The 22,002-nt window shown below is 41.1% G+C and overlaps 2 protein-coding genes across 2 annotated transcripts; both read left to right on the top strand.

The window, feature by feature from the left end:
- The first annotated feature begins 5,374 nt into the window (after positions 1–5,374).
- Positions 5,375–12,720, top strand: gtf3c5 (general transcription factor IIIC, polypeptide 5). The gene is made up of 11 exons (XM_084572738.1): positions 5,375–6,566; positions 7,455–7,653; positions 7,824–8,034; positions 8,133–8,316; positions 8,589–8,693; positions 10,043–10,157; positions 10,297–10,377; positions 10,940–11,028; positions 11,329–11,411; positions 11,698–11,840; positions 12,228–12,720. Exons 1-11 carry the CDS (start codon positions 6,345–6,347, stop codon positions 12,416–12,418), a joined length of 1,623 nt encoding a protein of 540 aa, XP_084428864.1. The 5' UTR covers positions 5,375–6,344; the 3' UTR covers positions 12,419–12,720.
- A 660-nt stretch (positions 12,721–13,380) lies between these two features.
- Positions 13,381–17,277, top strand: LOC311508048 (bile salt-activated lipase-like; the record flags this gene model as incomplete). Its single annotated transcript, XM_084572666.1, has 11 exons — positions 13,381–13,515; positions 13,746–13,893; positions 14,104–14,223; positions 14,297–14,494; positions 14,574–14,704; positions 14,784–14,891; positions 14,996–15,110; positions 15,493–15,679; positions 15,796–15,999; positions 16,536–16,745; positions 16,863–17,277. 11 exons carry the CDS (start codon positions 13,381–13,383, stop codon positions 17,044–17,046), a joined length of 1,740 nt encoding a protein of 579 aa, XP_084428792.1. The 3' UTR covers positions 17,047–17,277.
- Positions 17,278–22,002: the final 4,725 nt, after the last annotated feature.

The following is a 22,002-nucleotide window of genomic DNA, read 5'->3' as shown; positions in this document are numbered from 1 at the left end:
TTCATATTTTTGTTATTGCGCATGCATTTGCATTGACTGACCTCAACTCTAAACTGTGGCATGAAATATCACTGGCTTCCAGATGAGCAACATGCAGCAGGGCCAACTTAAATCACATACAAAGTGAAAAAATTAACCATAATGTCAAGGGCAGAAGTGCAGTCGCCCACATTATGTTACTGCTGCAGAAATCAGTGTATGTAAAGGGAAGAGAGGAGACATGAGGGCTTACTGTCAGGCAAACAAATCTGAGGGCTTTATGCAAAATGTGTTGCTATTACCAAGGCAAAAGGGTCTGTTGTGATCTTCCACAACAGTTAGACCTGCTGCTGCCGCTGCACCCTGGCGAGAGGAGGCAGAGCAAATCAAAATCCTGCACAGGTAACCGACTGAAAGAGAGGCAGAGGATCATGTTGGGTGGGACTAAACAAACAGGACATGGGTCATGAAAGAGGAGGGGTGCTGCTGCGGGGGTGGCCTGGGGAAAAACGGGAGAAAATGGAGGAAGTGTGCAGCTTTGCATGCACCTGAATCATTCCTCCATGGATATACTGTAGTGAAAAGCGTCCCTCAGTGGAAATATTTTGATTTTGTGACACGGGTGGATGTGTTTATGTGGTTATCCAGCCCTGGTTCATTTGAATATCTCTGTTGCCTGAAGTGTTGTGGCATCCTAAAAGTTGCAATTTCACTGGATTTCATATTTAAATACTCATTTCTTTCTAAGCTTCGCCAGGAAACAGACAGAAATAGAAATATTTTTTTTATAAACTGCATGTAAATGTGTGAAGAAGTCTTCATATGGTCCCATATGACTCAGCACTTTTCAAATGCCATGGAACATTTAAAACACATTTGTTGTTTGCAGTGGGACTGGAACTTATAACATTACTGCAAGTTTCTACTAAACAGCAGTGTCATCCAGGAAGTCTCACTATGAACTGCACTATCTGCCAACTCAATCCAGCACAGAACCAAGACAACAGCTAAAAAATAAAATAAACAAAATCAAGACTCTAACATCAGTCCTTTGTGTCAGCAACAACACAAACCATTCCAACTGCAACTATGCACTCTAGCTCACAGACACACACATATCAGGTAAAGAGACGGAGCGCAGACTCGAATTTGTCTTGCAAATTGGCTCTATGCAAATGAGCCCTGGCCAGTACTTTGGAAACGCTGCAGGCTGGAAGTATGGCTGAACACGCCTGAGGCATCAAATCAATGACACATTCATGGAAGACAGAGTGGGAGATCCCCAAGAATATCAGCTCGTTCCCAGTAAGATCAAAGAAATGTCATGGTAATCTGAGTCACTATTTACAGTTGTAAAATACCTGTCACCAAACAGACACTTGTCACAAGGCACATCTCTAACTGGCTCTACGTTGGACGTGGACATAGGAGAAATGGACTTTTCAGTTGGAGGAGCCAGATTATGTCTCTATTCTTCCTGTTTCTACATTTGATATGATCCCAGTTCAGCTGATTCAGGGATTCAGGACTGAAAACATTTGTCATTAGTAGCTCTTTGTACAACCTTTCCTTTCTGAAATTTAAATTCAGGGATGTGAACGCATTATGAAATTAGATTTAAATGTATTTTTGAATTCCCACGGGATCATTAAAGTCTTATGGGAAGAATCCAAAGGGTTCAAGGGTTAATCTCACATAAGCAGGTCTACAATTTTCTATAAGAATCTAGAAAATAAAATGCATCTACAGAAAGAATGTTGAAGTTTCCTGAATTTCCATTCAGTTGTTTTTCACAAGTTAAAAGACTGCTATAAAACTACGGTGTCTTCGTAGAGTGGTGAATGACATCCGAATGATCTGTCACTGGCAGTCCAAGTAGGAAAACAAACTGTCAGCAGATTTCCCCTGTATGACTGGACACAGGAAGAAGCCGTATGATCACAACCATGGCTGTCACACAGTGTGCATGTGTGTGGGTGGGTGGGGTGGGGGGACATACTATTTGATTGCCAGTGACACTGTGTTGCGGTACTGCCGTCGTGTAGATAAGTGCGGCGATGACGTGCTCAAATGGTCACGCCTGCAAAATGACACAGAAGAGTGATGAGAAAAAAGAAAAAAACAGACATCTTCTGTGGCTGCATTTTCTACTCATCTATTTTAGGGGATTTGTGGACTGTTTGGTTACAGTAGAGGACTTTGGCCTTCACTGGTTTGAAGGCCCTCTATACAAAATGGCTAAATTGCCCTTGAGTTTGGCACCTAACCCACTAAACTGTTTCTCTGTGTGTACAAATGGATGTGTTAAATGCACAGAACAAATTCCTTACATGAATATATACACAGTATATTTGGCCAATGAAGCTGATTAACATTTACAACATGCCACTTTTGCATTAGTCATAATTCTAAAGAGAGTTAAATGTAAATATTGTGGCGATCAAGCGCTGACTACCAATAAAAAGCTGCTCACAAAAAGCATTTGTATGTTATTTCAACAGATCTGTCTAAAAATGTCCACCACTTACGTCAGAACTGATTCCTCGTTGCCGAAGAGTCTTTGGTGTTATCTATGTCCCTGTTGTCACTCCGCTGTACATCACCTTTATGCTTGCTAGTCCACAAAAGATTTACAATATGACACACAACAGCGACTGATAGAACCAAAACTGTCTGATAAAGGCAAACACACAATGCTATAACAATATTCTTTTAGAAGTAATAGTAACTGATAGTATTAATTTATTCTGGTGGTTTAATAACATCAAAGGGAACTCTAGACGCTTTCAAAATTTTCTAGGAGGGCAGTATCATTTTGTAACAGTTCACTGGCATAAAATAAGATTTGAGCATATCCGGTATTTTGCTAATAGCACAACTTGTGCTGACAAAGCTACTTGGTCTGATTTTTTGGTCTGGACTGAACTATCTGGACAGTTAAATACGTTGACTGAAGACTTTCATGGTCCCCGGAGGATGACGCCTGCTGCGGTGTAGTTGGAGATTTTTTTTTTTGGCTTTAGTAAAATATCTGGATTAATAGTTGGCTGGATTGCAAATAAAACAGGTACAATAAATTCAAAAAACTTTAGTGATCCCCAGCACATTCAAAACTCATAACATTAGCCTCAGCCACAAAATGAGTGCTATTAAGTAAATGTTAGGATGCTAAATAGTTAAACTAAGATAGTTAAAAACTGCATATTGTTCAGTATTGTTCCCACCAAGCGAATTTGCTGTATTCACACTAAGAATGACAAAAGCTACAAAACAATGTTGTCAGTTATACTGTCTGCAAGATGCCATTGAAGTATTGCACATGTGCTCCCTGATGTTGTTGCGTGACTTTTAATATTAACTATAAACTGTATAACATATGGACAACACCTCCCCACTTCCTACCACCCGTCAAACTGATGCTAGAACTCCTAGCATATTGGCGGCGCCATTTTGCTAGTTTGGAGCCAGAGTCGGCGCAGTAGGCCTACTGTCCGAGAGTGGAGCCACGCGTTTGATTGGTTTGATTAATTCTGTGTTCTACTTTACCTCCACCATTATTATTATTATTTTTTTTACCATTTTTTTCCCAACTCTCTGCAGAGTGGTTGACATGGCAACTGTACTCTTCATGAGTTTGTCACATCGTATCGCTGGCTTAGCTCGTTGCTTTTTTTGCCGCTTGTGTGAACACAACTGGTCGTACTGGTTTACAACCAAGAGCTTGTTGTGGGTAACTGATGTTAGCAGACAAACAAAGACGCTACACTGACTGCTTAAAATGTTAACATTATCACTGTTAGCAAATTAGCATGCTAATGTGATGCAATTAGCTCAAAGCAATTACCTTTGTTTCTAAGTAAAGTCTTTCAGAGCTGATGGTATAGTGACGAATTCATTGTATAGTTAGTTATAGTTGAAGTGTATTACAACAAAGGGAAGGAGCCACACAGCACATATTGCACCAGTGAAGATGGTTTTAATGGCCCCTAAAATGGTATCCGTACTGTAGGATTTAATGGTATTTTGAAACGTTTATATTTTTAGCATATGTTGTGTGTGGGGTGCCAACTGGGCCTTTCTGTGTGGAGTTTGCATGTTCTCGCTGTGTCTGCGTGGGTTCTCTCCGGGTACTCCAGCGTCCTCCCACTGTCCAAAGTCACGCTGGTTAGGTTCATTGGGGACTCTAAATTGGCCGTAGGTGTGCATGTGAGTGTGAATGGTTGTCTGTCTCTCTGTGTTAGCCCTGCGATAAACTGGAGACCTGTCCAGGGTGTACCCCGCCTCTCGCCCGATGACACCCGGGATAGGCTCCAGCCCCCCTGCGACCCCTCACAGGACAAGCGGTTACAGAAAATGATTGAATGTATGTTGTGTGTTAAGCATGGCAAATCTTCACATCCAAAGCCAGCTGTTGAACGGCTCCTAGAGAGCAGTGAGAGAAATCACTGATCACAATCTTCCGTTTTGCCTACAGAAAAAGACTACACTCTGTGGGTGTGGCCTGAGTCCACATCACACATCCAAATACGACCACGCATACAGATTTCCTTTCCTACTGATAAACAGCCAGCTGCCGAGAAGGGTTGACAGGAGAGGGGATACGCTGAGTGAGAGGTCAGAGTGAGTAGGGGTGAGGAGGGGTGAAATCTGTGGGCAGCAGCCTCTTCCAGAGTGAGCCGAGTGGTGGAGGCTGTCTGATAACCTTATCATGGTCGCCCCACACTGTAACGGCTGGAACAGGCCAGCAGCAAGACAGGGAGGAGTGGACAGGCCCTCGCCTGAGATAGTAAGAGTTGGACCAGTGTGTAATGGCAACGAGAGAAAAAGACAAGACTGACTGAAAATCTTCACTTCACCAAAGCACACAACAGATTGTTACTCACGGCCTCAGGTGTCTTCTTTCCCCTCCTCCTATATCACTCCCACAAAACAATGAGTTCATAACATTCGCTGTTTTTCACAGCACACACCTTAAATTAAAATGTCTTTAAATTATGTCACATCAGGAAAAGCGTAGGTGTTATTAATAAAATCAATAGTGACTCCATTCCATTTATGTGTCCCAGTATGTTACTATCTATACAAGACATTATTAAGACTATCATTTACAGCTTCATCAGATCTGACAAGGAACACGTCTGCTGTGGATGGGATATATTGTCTTACACTGAGTCAAAAGAGAAAGTCCAAATCTGAAACAGGAAGAGAAGGCCGGCTTGAACATGGAGTAAGCTCTCATAAGCTACCGGAAGCGCGCAGTGTATCCAACGGGTTGATCATTTACATGCTGCAGTGCAGCATCCAGCCCTTGAGAATCAGCTGCAAAATGTCTCACACATGAAATAATCTCCATTTAGGAAGGTCATTACCATAACACTCATTACAATCAACACCTTCTGCTGCATTCGTTTTAGCTAAATATATTTGACTAGAATGTCAAATTGTTAAAGAAAGAAAGAAAAAAGTCTTCAAGTGAATGTAATACGAAAAAGCGGCTACATCACAGTTAAAATCTTGTGTGTATCATTGTACTCCCTTACAGGCATTTGAAAAGAAGACAAACTAGAATCAAAGTAAACACAGAGCCACATCAGACAATTTTTGTCTTCACTTAACTTGGTAAACACACAGGCAACAGTTTCCTTCTTTCCTCCCTGAGGACATAAGTCTGTTGACAGTTTCAGGGAGGGAAGAAAGCCGAAAAGACAACAGCGGCTCTTTCTTTTAGACAATTAAAATAATTACAGCTACTTATTTGCGATTGTTTAATATAAGTTATCGCAATTATCAATTGTTTACAGAGAGTCAGACCATCCAGGAACATTTATAATGCCTTGTTACTTGTGTTGGCCTCTTGGTTATACACCGCCATCGTGCGGCCAAAAGCTGCACAACAACAGTGTATGTGGGGACGTATGACAAGTGAAAATATGATCAGATGTTATTTCCGTAATTTAAAAATAACAATGTAAAGCAAACATATTGTAATTTTAGAGAGAAGCACAAATAAAATACATGAAATGGCATGTACATTCGAGATGATAATTCAGTTTACTCTTCTCATTGAGTTTGGATGAATTCGTAGCTTTTTTATATCGTAAATAATCTGACAATTTCTACTTGAAAGTGCAGCGTAAAAGGTTTATATATGTATTTTGCGTTTAGATCAATTCGACTCGTTTGATGTCAAAGAGGGAACGTCTGGTTAGACAATACCCTCGGAACCTTCTGTGTCCGCACGTGTTTCCGCCCGGCGTTATTTTGCACTTGGACGCACACTCACTACGCGGTTACTACGGGACTTCCGACCGTTTTTAACGAGAACTTTTCCATGTACTTCATGGCTTCCTTCATAGTTCAGTTAAATGGCTGCAAGTAAAAAAATCAGTATGGCGGATTCCAAGGAGGCGCATCTAGATTTTACTCTGAAAGAGCTGAGTATTTCCTGTCAGGCTGAAGATGTCCCCGGCAGCTCGTCCACCGTGGAGTTGCGGGACAACAAACTGGTGTGTGTAGAGTATCCGGCGGTGGTTAGCAGCGTGGACAAGATGCTGGAGACTCTTGGGGGCGAACAAACAATGTCCAAAGTAAGCAGACCACAGCTAGGACAGACTTTTGCAGCGACCGGGCCGGGGTTTTAATATCTAATTTTATATGCAAGTTTTTATATGCATGTGTCGCCACAGACACTGTGAAGCCTCACATATGATGCAACAGTCAGAAAACACCTAAAAAACAAACTGCTGCTTTGTTTTTATTTTGTTCCCCAAACAGGATTCTTTTTATGACTTTTTTATTTTGTCATTTAATAGTAAAACATGTCTGTCCTTGTCCAGACAAAGATTGACTGAAAACGTTTGTCTCTGAATTTTCTGAATCTAAATATAAATTATACAGGCTATAGTGTGAAGTAACTATAGGTTGCTTCAATGAAGTAAATATCAGTAAAATATAAACGATATTTTAATGTAACCTGTAAAATAAAATTGCAAAGATTTTCCTCATAAAACTAGAAAGAGCATGAATAAATCCACCAGTGAGATGGCAATTATCAAATTGTTAAAAGCCTGCTGCTGACTGCAGAGCATGAATAAATCCACCAATAGTTTTTCAGGGAAGTATCAATTATGTGGGTGGTGAAGAATCCACAGAAAGTCGTGAATCAAATATGATACAACTAGCATTATGGAGTTCATAATGAAAATGTCCAACTTTTGACTGGTATTGTATAAATATTTGAATACCTTCATCAGTGGGTTATTAGCTCTTAGAGTATATAGTTTTTTTTATTTTTTTTGTGTATGAATTTTTCTACTTAATATAGTAATTGTATGTTGTGATACTGGGATATTAAAGCTTAAACTGGTGATGATTTGTTTGTCACCTAAGTAGCTGTTTTATAACCAGGCTTTTTCTCACTGCTGCAGTTAAGCTGCACTAACCTGATAACTCTGTATTTCCTGTTGACCCCACAGACCTTCGCTCACCCAAACAGGCGTCTTGAGCTGCGTTTCCGACCCCAGGACCCCTTCTGTCACTCTGTGTGTGGAAACCGCTTCCCTTCGAGCAACTTCCTCCTCAGAGTGCGACGGCGGGTGCGAAAAAAAGACCCCAAGGATGCTGAGATCCACATGGATATGCTCGGAGTCATAGGAACGACATACAGATTCCAAGGTGAGTTTTCTAGTGTATGAAGTAGTTTTATTTTTATTTCAGTAATGTCAGTGATATTTTTTTGTATTTGTCATAAATATACATATTTTCTTTTTTAATTTTGAACTCTGGATGACATAGATGCGATATGGATATTATGTTTGCTTTTCTGATGTTTTTTATATCTGCAGGGCTGGCAGATTTTCAGTACCTCGCTGTTCATTCACAAGATGGAAAAGACATGTCTTTGTACGACAAAATCATCCTCCGCAAGTCCGAGAATCAGGAATTTTTCGAGAAGCCCATGCCTTACTTTCTCCCCCCTGCCATCTTCTCACGCCTGGACAGTCCTGTGGATTATTTCTACCGGCCTGACGTCTGTCAAAAGATAGAAAATGCTGCGTGAGTCAACTTTACCGCCTTTTGCTAGCTACTTCCAGACTCTATATAATTAAATTCAGTATTATATCTCTAATATCTCTCTTCAATTCTGTTTGTAGCGAGATGCCCGTCAGCAAGAAGAACTTCATTGGTTTGAATCGTGCTCGCCGGCCCCACAATGCCATTTTTGTCAGCTTCACTGATGCCACTGTGCCCACTGAGTGCCTTGAGGCAGCCAAGGTTAACTGGGTACGAGTCTGCGTGAAGGAGTATGAAAAGCAGGCTGAAGAACGATTGAAAGCGGTATGTGTATGGCTGCAATCATGGTCACAGATTTTATGCCTGTAACTGAATCCCTGCTCTGTATGTTGTTGTATTTTTAACTCACATTGAGACTTCTATACCCTTTTAAATCATCATTCTGTTCAACCTGACATCCAATCCACCCTAATCAACTATTTTATCCTCAGAAATGGCAAAGTGGAAAGTTGTGTGTTATATAAAGTTAGCTATGTATAACTTGCCATCTTTTTCTGCACCTGTATCTTATCTCAAACCAAATGTTTTGTGCCTAGATGTTTGAGAGCCGGCCCATCTGGTCGCGGAACGCAGTCAAGGCCAACATCAACCTCCATCCTGATAAACTGAAACTGCTGCTGCCCGTCTATGCCTACTACATGGTGAGATAAGAGGATGTATTTTAGGGGAAAATAAATTCTGTTCAGTGTCTCTTATATAATTCTGCTATGTTTTGAAACGTTAAACTAAATATAAATGTGCTCAAGCCTCGGATGAGTTCAGCCCTCACCTATGGTCACGTGCTTCGGGTAGGGACTGTGAGAATGGCATCGTGGATACAAGTGGTTGAAATGAGGTTCCTCAGTAGGGTGGATAGGCTTTGCCCTGGAGATAAGAATGATTCCATTTTCAATTCAGTTCAGTTAAATTTTATTTATATAGTGTCAGCAACAAGTGTCTCAAGACGCTTTACAAACCTGGCCTGAAAGCCCCAGAGCAAGCACAAAGGCAACAGCGGCAAGGAAACTCCCTTTAACGGAAATAAACCTTGAGCAGAACCCAGCTCATATGGAGGGACCCATCCACTTGAGGCTGACCATGTAGAGACAGAAATAAGAGGGAGAAGAGAGCAGCAGGATGAACGCGATAAGATATGCGTCATAGATACATATTTCTGATTAAAGCGTACATGTGGAATCTAATTGTGATACAAATACAAGATATTGCTGATGATATAACATGAGAGTTTGATGATGATTAGAAATAAAACTGTTAGTGACAGCTGTAGGTACATTACAGGTGAGTTAGCTGCTATAATGATGGCAGATGGGAGAATGACGGGAAAGGGAGATGAAGGGAGAGATGCACAGCTATTAACACGCTATACAGTAATAGCACACAAACGCATGAGTAGTAATAGAGAAGAAGTTAGATAAGAAATTAGAGGATAATGTGCTCAGACATCTGGAGGAAGCTCTGAGTTGAGCTGCTTCCCCTTCACATCAAAAGGGCCCAGTTGAGGTGGTTCTGTTTCTTGCATTAGCCACGATCGAGGATTTGACGTTTCGGTGGTGGCACAGTGTGAGCATAGACCCAGGGAATCGCAAATACTTCAGTGATTTTGCGATATGACTCAAAACTTATCATTTTGTGTGTGCTTACAGCTTTTTTTGTATGCAGTCAGCAGCATATTTGCAACTGAAATCATAAAGTGTGCATTGACTTGTAAGCCAGAACAAGAGCTGACGCAATGGCCGGCAACCAAACCCAGGTCAACTGCTTGGATGGCAGCTATGCTCATCACTATAACTTTATTATAGTTGAGGTGTATCAAAATTAATCCCAGGACTCTCATAGTTTCCAGACGAAGAAGGACCTTTTGCATCTTAATGCGACTTATGTTGTGTTCCTGTAGATTTATTGTTTTACTTTTTACTTTACTTAGGTCCTCTTCTATCACAGAATAAGAAATTATTCTAAATGTAAGGTAACATTTATTTTATTTCTGCAGGTGACAGGACCGTGGAGAAGCCTGTGGGTAAGGCTGGGCTATGACCCCCGAAAAAACTCTGAGTCCAAGAAATACCAGATGCTGGATTTCAGGATCCGCTGTAGCACCAAGCACGGTAAGAGCTAACTGCAAGGGTTTGTACACCATGTGATGTCCATTGACAAAACGTTGTGTTCAAAACGTGACATTTTTCCATAAAAAGAGATTTATACGATCATCATCTTATTTTGCTCTTTTTCTTTCCCCGAGTTAAGGCTACTCACTGTCCGACATGCCAGTGAAAGCCAAGAGGAGCTCCCTTAACTACAGTCTGCCAATCACATTCAACAAAGCAGGCAAGTATTTATTTAGGTGAATGTGTGAAGTATTTTTCAGAGTAGATATTTTGACTTGTTTTAGTAGGGAATGCAGAAACCATGCACAACACCAGGATATTTAAACATAAGCAGCTACTAACTGAAAATTTAAAATTTAAGGAAGCTCTCCCACGAGGCCTACAGCTAACCATATCTCAGATGAAACTAAATCAACATGACGGATAAAAATGTTCATTTCCATTTTAATGGAAGATTTCTCCTGGAGACTTACATAGACAACCAGGATTCTAAGTGGATTTTCACTTGTACATATGTGCAGGACTTCAGACAAGGAAGGAATGGGTGTGACAGCAGAGCTGTTAGGTGGAACGAATATCATTTCACAGCAAAACTATATAGAAAGCTTCTGATCCACACATGAAGATGTATGACATTAATGTATGATTTTTTTCTTATGACTGTGTTACCTGTTTTCTCTGGCTAGCTTGGTGTCATGTGAACATAATGATTGCTCTAGCCAAGTCCACCTCTGTCTGTGGCTTTGCCAAGGTAAACTGACAACATTTGTTGTTTTTTCCAGGTCCCCAGCCGGCCAGTGTGTTGGATCTTCCAGCCCAAGAGGGAACGAGCAGCTGTCGTGATCCAGTTCCAGTCACATACCAGCTGAAGGTCAGAGAAGGACACGGCGTGTGGCAGCATTATTGGAGTTAACGCATTAAATGGTTTCAAGCGCTTCTTAATTCATGGCATGTATTGGGACGTTTATAAAGTGTGCTACATAAGAGAAGATCGGGTGGCATTAAGAAAGAATCGAACCATTTCATAAGAGATGGGGGTTGTCTCATCTCTTCTGACATTGAAGTTGATATCACTGGTCATCACATCACCCTATGGAATAGTCATGAAGTTATTGCACAGAATGAATGATATCTGCTGTGTTAAATGTTGACATATGTTTCTCCTCCACAGGATTCATCCTACATTTTCAGGGATGGCATGCTGCCTCCACACAGACAAATGTTTTACCAGCTCTGTGACTTGGATGTGGAAAGGTACAATCCAGATCTACGAGCAGCTGTCTTGATCCAGATTTAACTTCTGGCGTCTTAAAATGTGTCTTTGACTTGATTTACCCAGATTCCTTATGAAAAAAGAAGATATTAAACTGGTTTTGACACAAATTTTATGTCCACGTCATAGTTTCTCAATTTTGAAAAGCTATAGAAACAACCGGTGTAACATTTTAGCAAGTTATATGGAAGTAGCAATGGTCTAATACCATGCCAAAATAAAGAAAACATCACAAAAGTGATATTTCTTTTTGTGTTGTGTCTCCAGTATCAAGGAGGTGATTGAGCAAAACAGCGGGAACGAGCAGCAATGTGACGAGCGTGACGGCTGGTGTGTTGTCGGCACCACGGACAAGCTGAGGGACATGATCTCAGCCATGATCAAGAAAGTTGTCCGAGCACAGAAACCGGGTAAGGAAGTCACAAGTACTGCATCCTCTTTGCGAGGACACGTGTGTGACCATACATGAACTTCTCAGTTACACTGACAAAGAACTTTTCCTTTCACAATAAATATGTGTCCCCCTCATGCCAGCTTTTTGTGCTCTTTGGAATTATTTTTTAGTAGCTAAAAAGCCTTTAGCTTGTGGCCCTACCTATGATACTTCATCATGCTTCATGGTCTGCTGAGGTGATCTTTTGAACAGCTCAACCAAGTATACCATGCCAGCAGTGTTTGCTTGGCGTATATGTCCATATTAAACCTACACAGAGCCCATGTTGTAGCCTTCACAAGTGTACTACTCTACACAATGCATATCAAGAAAAGTATGATGGTGTCTCACATTCCTCTTTCAGCATTGCCAGAAGTCCCCCAGAGGCGAAGACGCAAGGCCCTAGGTATAAGATCTCCAATGAGGGATGTGAATGCAGAGGTGGAAGAGGAGTATGAGGACAAGGAAGATGAAGAGGAGGACGAGGAAGATGAATTTCAGCCATCTGAAGGAAGTGAAAATGAGATGGAGACAGAAATTCTAGATTACATGTAAGAATGTAAAGAAGAAAAAAAAAAAGCAACTGTTTTGAAGACATTGTTAATATTTTGCATGATCCATTTTTGTAAAACGAGTTAAGTGTCCCATTTTGTAAAAAGTAATTAAAAAATTATGTGTTTCCAAAGGCCAGTGTAAGAACAGTGGTAACTTTGGCAACACCAACCTGGAGAAGCATTTTGTGTATATGTGTTTTTGGATGTACGTTTTTTTGGTTCATACATTATGACTAATGTTCATCAAAATATTTAAAATTATGCCACAAAATCGACAGCATGCCAGTTTTGAGTTTATATTGTGTGTGCTGTACTTAGCATGAAAACAGACGTGAGAAAAGACAGTACAGTTGCTTAAACGGCCACAAACTAATAGTAATCTAACATAACAGCTATATAATGTAGGGTATTGGGTAGATATACAGTCAGTGGTGATTGCAAGTTAGATGATTACTTCAATTGACCAAACATATGACTAGCTGTTGGACAAGATCAAGTTGTTTCCAGTTCAACTTTAGAATTCATTTTTTAGACAGGTTACAGCAGTGTGACTAGCTGTGTAAACTCAGCAGAGGTAATCTTTCTGATAAACATGGTTATTCTGTGTGGTATCATTTTTGACTTTGACTTAAATATGTTTTAATTACAGTAACTCACCATGACAAGAGTATCCTATAGCCAAACAGATGCTTGGCTCCATGAAGAAAAATTTAAAGGTACAACATAATGAAAACAGCAGTTAATCACAATTTTTAGCATGAGCATGTCGTTTGACATGACATTCTTGGCTGCTACAAAAATACCTTAATCTATTGATGATTACAGCCTACAGTATGTCATTTTACTCCTTGATGTTTTGAAGTGTTGGAAGCAATCAATGGATGAGTACTGAGGATGGTGCTACAGACACGAATTGGTTAAATATGCGTTATGTAACAGACCCACAGACTGCAGATTGGTTAGATGTTGCTTAGGGGAGGGGGCTCCTTTATAAAAGTTACTGACAATCAAGCTGGTTGTCACACTTTGGTCACGATGGCGAAGCTGGGGATTTTGGTTGCCATTGCCGTGTTTCTGGAGACGGTCTCTGCCACCTCTGTAAGTGACTCAGCTGTGATTCTGCATTAAGTTTGATTATTTGTTCATTTTTGTGCCATTAATCACTGACACATTTCTTGTAAAAAGTGCCAAGTTGAAATAGAAAGTTCAATTGAGACATACCAATTTTCATTCATAGTGTGGTAAGGAAAATGACATCGATATGTATATTTGGTGGATAATATGTCAAGTCCATCTCTTGCATTTTTTCTTGTGTTTCATTTTCCTAGCTTGGTGTCGTGAACACGGAGGGAGGGGCAGTGCAGGGTAAAAACATTTGGCTTGGGTTATTCCGTAGCATGGACGTTTTCAAGGGGATTCCCTTTGCTGACATCCCAGGGAGGTTTGAGAAACCAAAGCGTCACCCTGGATGGGATGGTGGGTGGACTGAGTGAACTTCTTGCCTACTCCATTTTGCTCCTTTAGCAATGATAGCCATAACTCCCAGCAACAACTCTGTCAATTCCCTTTTAACATAATCAAATGAAAAAGTTTAATCTTCAACCCTTGTCTACAGGACTAAACTCTATAATGTAATGTACCATGAAAACAAATTTCCGATCGTACACTGTGTGTGTCTCTTGTCAGGTACTTTGAAGGCCACTGACTATAGACCGAGATGTCTTCAGCTGAACATTCTCATGACTGACACCATGGGCAGTGAGGACTGTCTTTACCTCAACATCTGGGTTCCCCATGGCAGCTCAGGTAAAGACTCACAGAAGCCCAGATAATGCCATCAAAACAAAATCAATGCTTCAATTGTCTGGTTGTCCTCCAGTGTCCCGTGATCTACCTGTCATGGTCTGGATTTATGGTGGAGGATTCCTGGTTGGGGGCGCCATGGGTGCTAACTTCCTGGATAACTATCTGTACGATGGGCAGGAGATCGCAGACAGAGGCAATGTTATTGTGGTGACGCTGGGGTACCGTGTGGGCACTCTGGGATTCCTGAGCACTGGAGACTCCAGTTTGCCTGGTATGTGACATAACTGCAAAGAGCTTCATAAGATGTTTTTCTGCCAACTTTATATCTGTAATTCCATTTTATTTGTCAGGAAACTATGGTCTCTGGGACCAGCAGGCTGCCATTGCGTGGGTGCACAGAAACATTCGCTCATTTGGTGGTGACCCTGACAACATCACCGTCTTTGGTGAATCTGCAGGTGCAGCCAGTGTTAGCTTCCAGGTGAGAAGGTGTCTTTGTGGGCATGTAGCTTATATGTGATCATGTACTATGTATACAACATATATTTTTCTCCCCACAGACTATTACCCCCCACAACAAAGGGCTGATCAGAAGAGCCATTTCCCAGAGTGGGGTCGCCCTTTGCCCCTGGGCTGTCAACCCTAACCCCCGTAGGTTTGCTGAGGAGGTATAATCAACACCCTTTTTAAAAAAAAATAATAAAGAACTCAAATGTGTACGTACAACTTCATGGAGAGAAATAACTAAAGATGATCTGAACACATTCCCCAGATTGCTCTAAAGGTCAACTGCCCCACTGATCAAAATATGGCTGCCTGTTTGAAGATGACTGATCCGGGACTTCTAACAATGGCGGGCACTATCAGTCTGTCCAGCTCTCCTGATAGTAAGGACTGTGCTCCACAAAACCACCAAATTACATTTTCAATTACATTACATTGCCACTTTCCACCAGGGCAATTCACAATGAAGTAAGCATTTCCGTCTTGATTGGGAGCCAATTCAAAAATGCTACTGGCAGTGTATCACATTCCCGCTATAGATGGATTCATCATAGCACATTCTTTTCAAGAGTAGTACATCTTAGGTACTGTATGTACCTATGTAAACCTCAACTCCTCACCAGTATACTTTAGAACTGAAGAAGCACCTCAGATGAGTGGTGAAACGTCTTCAAGAAACTCCACAAATCCAGTTGCCTTTCTTTAGCTTTTTGGATATGATGCCGGATATAGTAAATTTTCTGACTAAGCTCCTGCATTTGTCAGACCCTGTTGTTTTCAACCTCCTCCTGGCTGCTGTGGTTGACGGAGACTTCCTGCCGGATGAGCCCCAGAATTTGTTCCACAATGCAGCAAGCATTGACTACATAGCTGGAGTCAATGACATGGATGGACATTTGTTCACTGCTGTAGATGTTCCAACAGTTAACTCTCCAATGGTGGACACCCCTATGTGAGTCCAAGCCATTTGATCAGATTGATGAGTCAGAACTGTGTAGTCATTAGTAGTACTGGTGGCAGGAAGATGTTTTCAGAACTCATTGTGAACCGCTCTCTTCCTGATTGCAGCGAGGATGTGAGGAGGCTCTTGACTGCCTACACAAGAGAGAAGGGCAAGGCTGGTGCAGACAACGCCTACAGCACATACACTTCAACTTGGGGGTCAAGTCCCAGCTGGGAGACCATCAAGAAGACGATTGTGGAAATTGGAACAGATTACATCTTCCTGGTTCCTACACAGGCAGCTCTTTATCTTCACGCTGGCAGCGGCGCGTGAGTATAAGACCTTGACATGCAGATGCCACATTTATTTAGAATTACTGTTGTTCTACAGATTTCTATATAAGGTGGGGAATAATACCTTTCCTTTAGCTGTACAGTTGCCACAGTAATATGCAAGTAAAACCTTTTTACAGAGGCTTTAGACTTGCTTGTGCATAATCCATTAAATGAAAACCTTTACTACTTTTATTGTATTTACAAAGAGAGAAGTTGCCGTTTATGTCTTTGTGGATAATTAAATTTTTAAGGTAAGCATTTACCTATAAATATATATCGAGTATACAAAAGTGCCACAAATGTGACAGTTGCACAGTGCGATTCATGCAAAATTTTAAATTCTTTGTTAACCAACAGGGTAATGTAATAAACTGACTACAAATTAAGTCTTCTGTTGTTTTTATTAGACTCTGACAACTTCAATGGGGACTGATTTTGGATTTTCACAGATTACACAAGATTTCAGGTTTTTATTAATTCCACTGATTGGTGTATTCATAATCACACTGCTATTCCTTTTCCCAACAAAGAACCGGACGCACCTACTCTTATCTCTTCTCTGAGCCAAACCGTATGGGCGGCGTTGCCAGGCCCTACCCCAGCTGGATGGGAGCTGACCATGCTGATGACCTGCAATACGTGTTTGGAAAGCCATTCGCCACACCTCTGGGATACTGGCCTCGCCACCGTGACGTCTCCGGTTACATGATTGCCTACTGGACCAACTTTGCCAAAACTGGGTATGAGTCTGCAGACACAAAACAGGAGACTCACAGAAACATACTTGAGTCAGGCAATGAAACAGACAACCACAACTGCCTCATTTCAGTTCCCCTTTTCTCTGGTTCTGTCCACAGTGACCCCAACAAAGGAGACCTGAGCGTGCCTGCTGTCTGGCCCGAATTCACCGCCTCTGGGCATCAGTTCTTGGAGATCAATTCTGATATGAACAGCAACTTTGTGAAGCAGAAGATGAGGATGCGTTACGTGCATTTCTGGACCAGCATCCTGCCCAGCCTTCCCACACTCTACTCAGAATAAAGACCTTGTGCAACCACATGTGCACCTGCTTTGTGGACCTGTCTATGGCATTGGTTCATGCAAAATAAATGGATGGCGCATACAAACATACAGTCTTGTTGGTTTTATTTAAGCATGAGTATAAACTTACAACAAACCTACCTGATATACAAATGTTACTTGACTGTTGGAGTTATTGAATTTTTAGGCTTAGTAGTAATAACAGTGCTGTAGTAGTACTGGTCAGATCTTCTGCCACAGTCATATATTGTCAATCTAATGAACAAAATATTTGTACATTGAATTGCATATGTACTAAATTTGTGTGTACTAAATTTGTAATGCAAAATAAAATTAGTGCAAACAGTTAAGGATATATATTGATGTTTTGACTGGACTTAACTTAATATTAATGTTTTAACTGGACTGCCATGTCAATACTGATCAACCCAGAAATAAACTAAGGGTTGTGTTAAATTGACCCAAGGCCACTAACTCAGCAGGTTGAGCAGACAAAGTGAAGCTCCTCATCATATCTTTCAAGCAAGCTAATGTCAGCTAGCTACTTAACCAACTACTGTTGGTCCTGCTGCCACCCTGGCCAGTGGTGGTGGTGGTTAGCACTGATGCCTCACAGCAAGAAGGTTCTGGGTTCGAATCTTTGTGGAGTTCGCATGTTCTCCCTGTGCGTGCTTCCTCCCACCGTCCAAAGACATGCTTGTTAGGTCAACTGATTCTAAATTGGCCGTAAGTGTGCATGTGAGTGTGAATGGTTGTCTGTCTCTCTGTGTTAGCCCTGCGATAGACTGCCGACCTGTCCAAGGTGTACCCGCGACCCTTCACAGGACAAGCGGTTACAGAAGATGAATGAATGAATGAATGAATGTCTACTGCTTGGTGATGCTAATGTGCTAATTAGACTACATGCACACTCACTTCCGCATTCCAAGTAAGCCAGCTACTTTACCTAGTCATCGAACTCGCCATGGCACCCCCCCCTCCAGGGGACAGAAACTTTCAGTTTGAGCACTGCTGCCACCTAGTGACTGGAGGCTTGTTTATCGTTCAAGCATGAATAAAGACACTAATACTGAAAGTCCCCCCTGCCTCTCACTGCCTCAGAGGATCAAGTTGTGTCGAGCCTGATCATGTATTCTGTAGACAAGGCACAACAAGTATACAGAGTCCAAAAGAAAGCACACATATTGAAAACAGGCGTGCAGTCATTTACAATTTTTCTCAAAAGAACAGAGTTAAAACAGAATACTCAAACAGCATTACAAAAGCGCAATAAGCATAATGAATGGAATACATATTATAGGACTTATACACTGCCTGGCCAAAAAAAAAGGTCACACACTCTAATATTTCGTTGGACTGCCTTTCTCTTTGATTACAGCACGCATTCACTGTGGCATTGTTTCGACAGGCTTCTGCAATCTCACAAGATTTATTTCCATCCAGTGTTGCATTCATTTTTCACCAAGATCTTGTATTGATGATGGGAGAGTCTGGCCACTGCGCAAAGCCTCCTCCAGCACATCAGCGATAATGGCCACGCTTGCCAGTTTTAGAACTTTTGTCACTTGTAGTGTAAACGTAGCACTAGGCCAATTTTGAATCCAAATACAATAATCTGCAAAGGCTAATTCAAGAGAAGAAAACATTTTTTTTTGTTGTATTGCAAATGAGCTCTGCCTGACTTTGTTCAGGCATCTACAGTCAGAAACCCATAAGAAACCCATATGAAACTACAGATATAGTATATCAATAAACTGTAATCAATAAACTGTTATGTCAATAAACACATCAATGCAGTGGACAGCAACATCAAGTTCACTCGGGAGGACATCAGCGGAGGTAGTCTGGCTTTCCTGGACTGTCTGGTGCATGTGGAAGAAGACCGAAGCCTCAACACTGAAGTGTATAGAAAACCCACCCACACTGATCAGCACTTATTATTTGATTCCCACCACCCCCTGGAGCACAAACTGGGGGTCATCAGAACACTCCAGCACAGAGCACAGACTGTACCCACAAGACTGGATGGCAAGGAGAAGGAGCAAAAACACTTTAAACGGGCACTTAAGACATGTGGATATCCCAACTGGGCCTTTGTAAAAGGCTCAAAAAGATACCCCAAAAAGGACAGAGAGGAGGAGAGCAACAAAAGGAAAAACATTGTCATCCCCTACGTGGCTGGAGTGTCCGAGAAACTCAGGAGAATTTTCAGAAACCACCGTATTCCAGTTTATTTCAAACCAGGAAACACACTTAGGCAAAGACTGGTCCACCCAAAAGACAAAACACCCAGGCAGAAACAGAGTAATGTGGTGTATGCTGTTCAGTGCAGTGAGGAGATTCAGCGGTCCACCTACACCTGAAGGACAAAGGACACTCCTTTGAAGACAACAACGTCCAAATCTTAGCCAGAGAAGACCGATGGTTTGAAAGAGGAGTAAAGGAAGCCATCTATGTCAGACTGGAAAAAACTTCACTAAACAGAGGAGGTGGACTGAGATTTAATCTGCCATCTATTTACAATACAGTTTTAACTTCTGTCCCCAAGAAGTTTCAATCTCATTCACACCTTGACACTGGAGCCTCAGACGGACAAGAGTCGTTAGAGAACCATTCATAGGGAAGAGGACAGGGACAAAAACAGTCTCCCCTCAACAACAGGTAAGTACCCAGTTGTTAATGGAAAATAGCTGCACCAGTTTCTGGTTATTAGCATAACAAGCAAGTTTTTTCAGGAGGAGTTCCTATTTAAACCTCAGACTTCCCACCAGTCCCCTAGAACTGAAGAAGCTACTCGGATGAGTGGTGAAACGTCTTCTCTAAAAATCTACAAGTCCAGTTGCCTTTTTTGAACTTTTTTGGATGTAACTATTATACTTTTGATGACCAACACATTATATTTTTGTATATTTTTTAGAACAAATTGTTTTTAAAAGCAATCGTTCGGATGTCATTGCTAATATTTTGCATGATCCATTTCTGTAAAATGAGTTAAGTGTCCTATTTTGTTAAAAGTAAATGAAGACATTATGTATTTCCAAAGGCCAGTGTAAGAACTGTGGTAACTTTAGTAACACCAACCTGAAGGAGCGTTTTGTGTATATGTTTCTTTGGATGCAAGTTTGTTGGTTCATATATTATGACTATCGTTTGTTACAGTATTTAAATCATGCCACAAAATCGACAGCATGCCAATTTTGAGTTCATTTTGTGTATGCTGTTGTTAAAGAGGAATTACCATTTTTTACAACCTGGACCTTAATTCTGGCATAAAATACGATAGTTTAATCACCCATATAACTTTGGTGTCATTTGGAGTTGTTCGGACGATATTTAGATCCAGTGGAGCACCGCGTATATCCATATAGTGGGAGTGACGCAGCCTCTAAATAACGCATTATCTGCCTCGAAACTCGTTCATTTCACCAATATTTTGTTATGATACACTAGTGCTATTCCCCATTTAGTCCAGAGTTACCTGTTATCATCATCCGGGGTCTGTAGATTGACCTACTAGCCTCGCGGAAGTGCAGCGGTTTGTTGTTCTTTGGCCAGCTGTTCCTCTCTCTGCCTCCGCATCCTCCTTTCAACAAGCTCCTCATCCGTATACTCTGGCTCAAAACGATAAGGACATCCATCATAAACAAAGTCGTCGTACACAACCTCAGAATTGGAAAAATATTCAGCAATGTTGCAAAAAAATAGAAGTAGCAAATTACAGGTAAACAAGCCGTCCATCACGGGTGCGTGCGGCGCTCAGGTCAGAGGTTAGTAGGTCAATCTACAGACCCCGGATGATGATAACAGGTAACTCCAGACTCAACGGGGAATAGCACTACATTCCACTGCATGTCAGAGGACATTTTACACTTTTTGACAGCTTTAGTTACTTTGCAAATTTTAAAAAATATATTTTTTATAAATAAAACATGATGTTCCCAAGGAAGAAATTACGAACAACCTGGCAGTATTTAAATCAGCCCAACCTTTGCAGATGAACACATTAATGTTTGATTTAATGATTTCATCCATCTAAATTGGTGAATGGGTGACGCCCCCACCCCACCACAGAGCTGCTAATTCGCACTGGATTAGTTTTATCGCAGGAACTCTGTTACGAAAAACAGGGTAGGTAATTTGTGGTGTAATTTTTACTTAACAAATTAGGGACATGACCAATTCATACGGGATGAAGATCATTGACAAACTACACAATAATTACAAATTACCAGAGGTCCCCAGGTAGGACTTGGAGGTCCCATCTGAAGACGATTTTTTAATTAACCAAACATATGACTAGCTGTAGGACAAGATCAAGTTGTTTCCAGTTCAATTTTAGGATTCATTTTTAGACAGGTTACAGCAGTGTGACTCTGAGTCCAGTTGAACAGCTGTGTAAACTCTGCAGAGGTCGTCTTTATGATAAACATGGTTAATCTGTGCGATATAATTTTTGGCTTTTACACAGAAATTTTTCAGTTACAGTAACTCACTATCACAAGAGTATCCTATAACCAAACAGATGCAAATTAAACCTGCAACACATTTCTTACTTTTAATTTCTCAACACTGTTTTGATTTTGGCTGCTTGCCTCCATGAAGACAGATTTAAAGGTACAACATAATGAAAATAGCAGTTAATCACAACTGACATTCTTTCTTCAAATTTAAATGAGCATGTCACTTGACATGACATTCTTGGCTGAATTTGACTCAAAATTAAAGACCTAACACTGCAGACTGCCACTTGTACAAAACTGGTGTTCAGTCACTTCTGTCTTCATCTTCCGTCATCAGCCCATTCTTCATATTGAGAAGGTACAAAAATGCCTTAATCTATTGATGACTACAACCTACAGTATGTCATTTTACTCCTTGATGTTTTGAAGTGTTGGAAGCAATCCATGGATGAGTACTGAGGATAGTGCTGCAGACATGAGTTGGTTAAATATGCGT

The sequence above is a fragment of the Chelon labrosus genome, assembly GCF_963514085.1.
Source record: "Chelon labrosus genome assembly, chromosome: 22".
NCBI lineage: Eukaryota > Metazoa > Chordata > Actinopteri > Mugiliformes > Mugilidae > Chelon > Chelon labrosus.
The sequence above is the reverse complement of the archived record's forward strand: the minus strand, read 5'-3'. Positions and strand labels throughout refer to the sequence as shown.

What these genes read in the sequence shown, in the direction of transcription:
- gtf3c5 (XM_084572738.1), top strand. Translation starts at nt 6,345, where the DNA reads ATGGCTGCAAGTAAAAAAATCAGTATGGCGGATTCCAAGGAGGCGCAT. An exon ending in AATCACATTCAACAAAGCAG is followed by an intron (nt 10,378 to 10,939) that starts GCAAGTATTTAT and finishes TGTTTTTTCCAG; the next exon opens with GTCCCCAGCCGGCCAGTGTG. An exon ending in TGTGACTTGGATGTGGAAAG is followed by an intron (nt 11,412 to 11,697) that starts GTACAATCCAGA and finishes TTGTGTCTCCAG; the next exon opens with TATCAAGGAGGTGATTGAGC.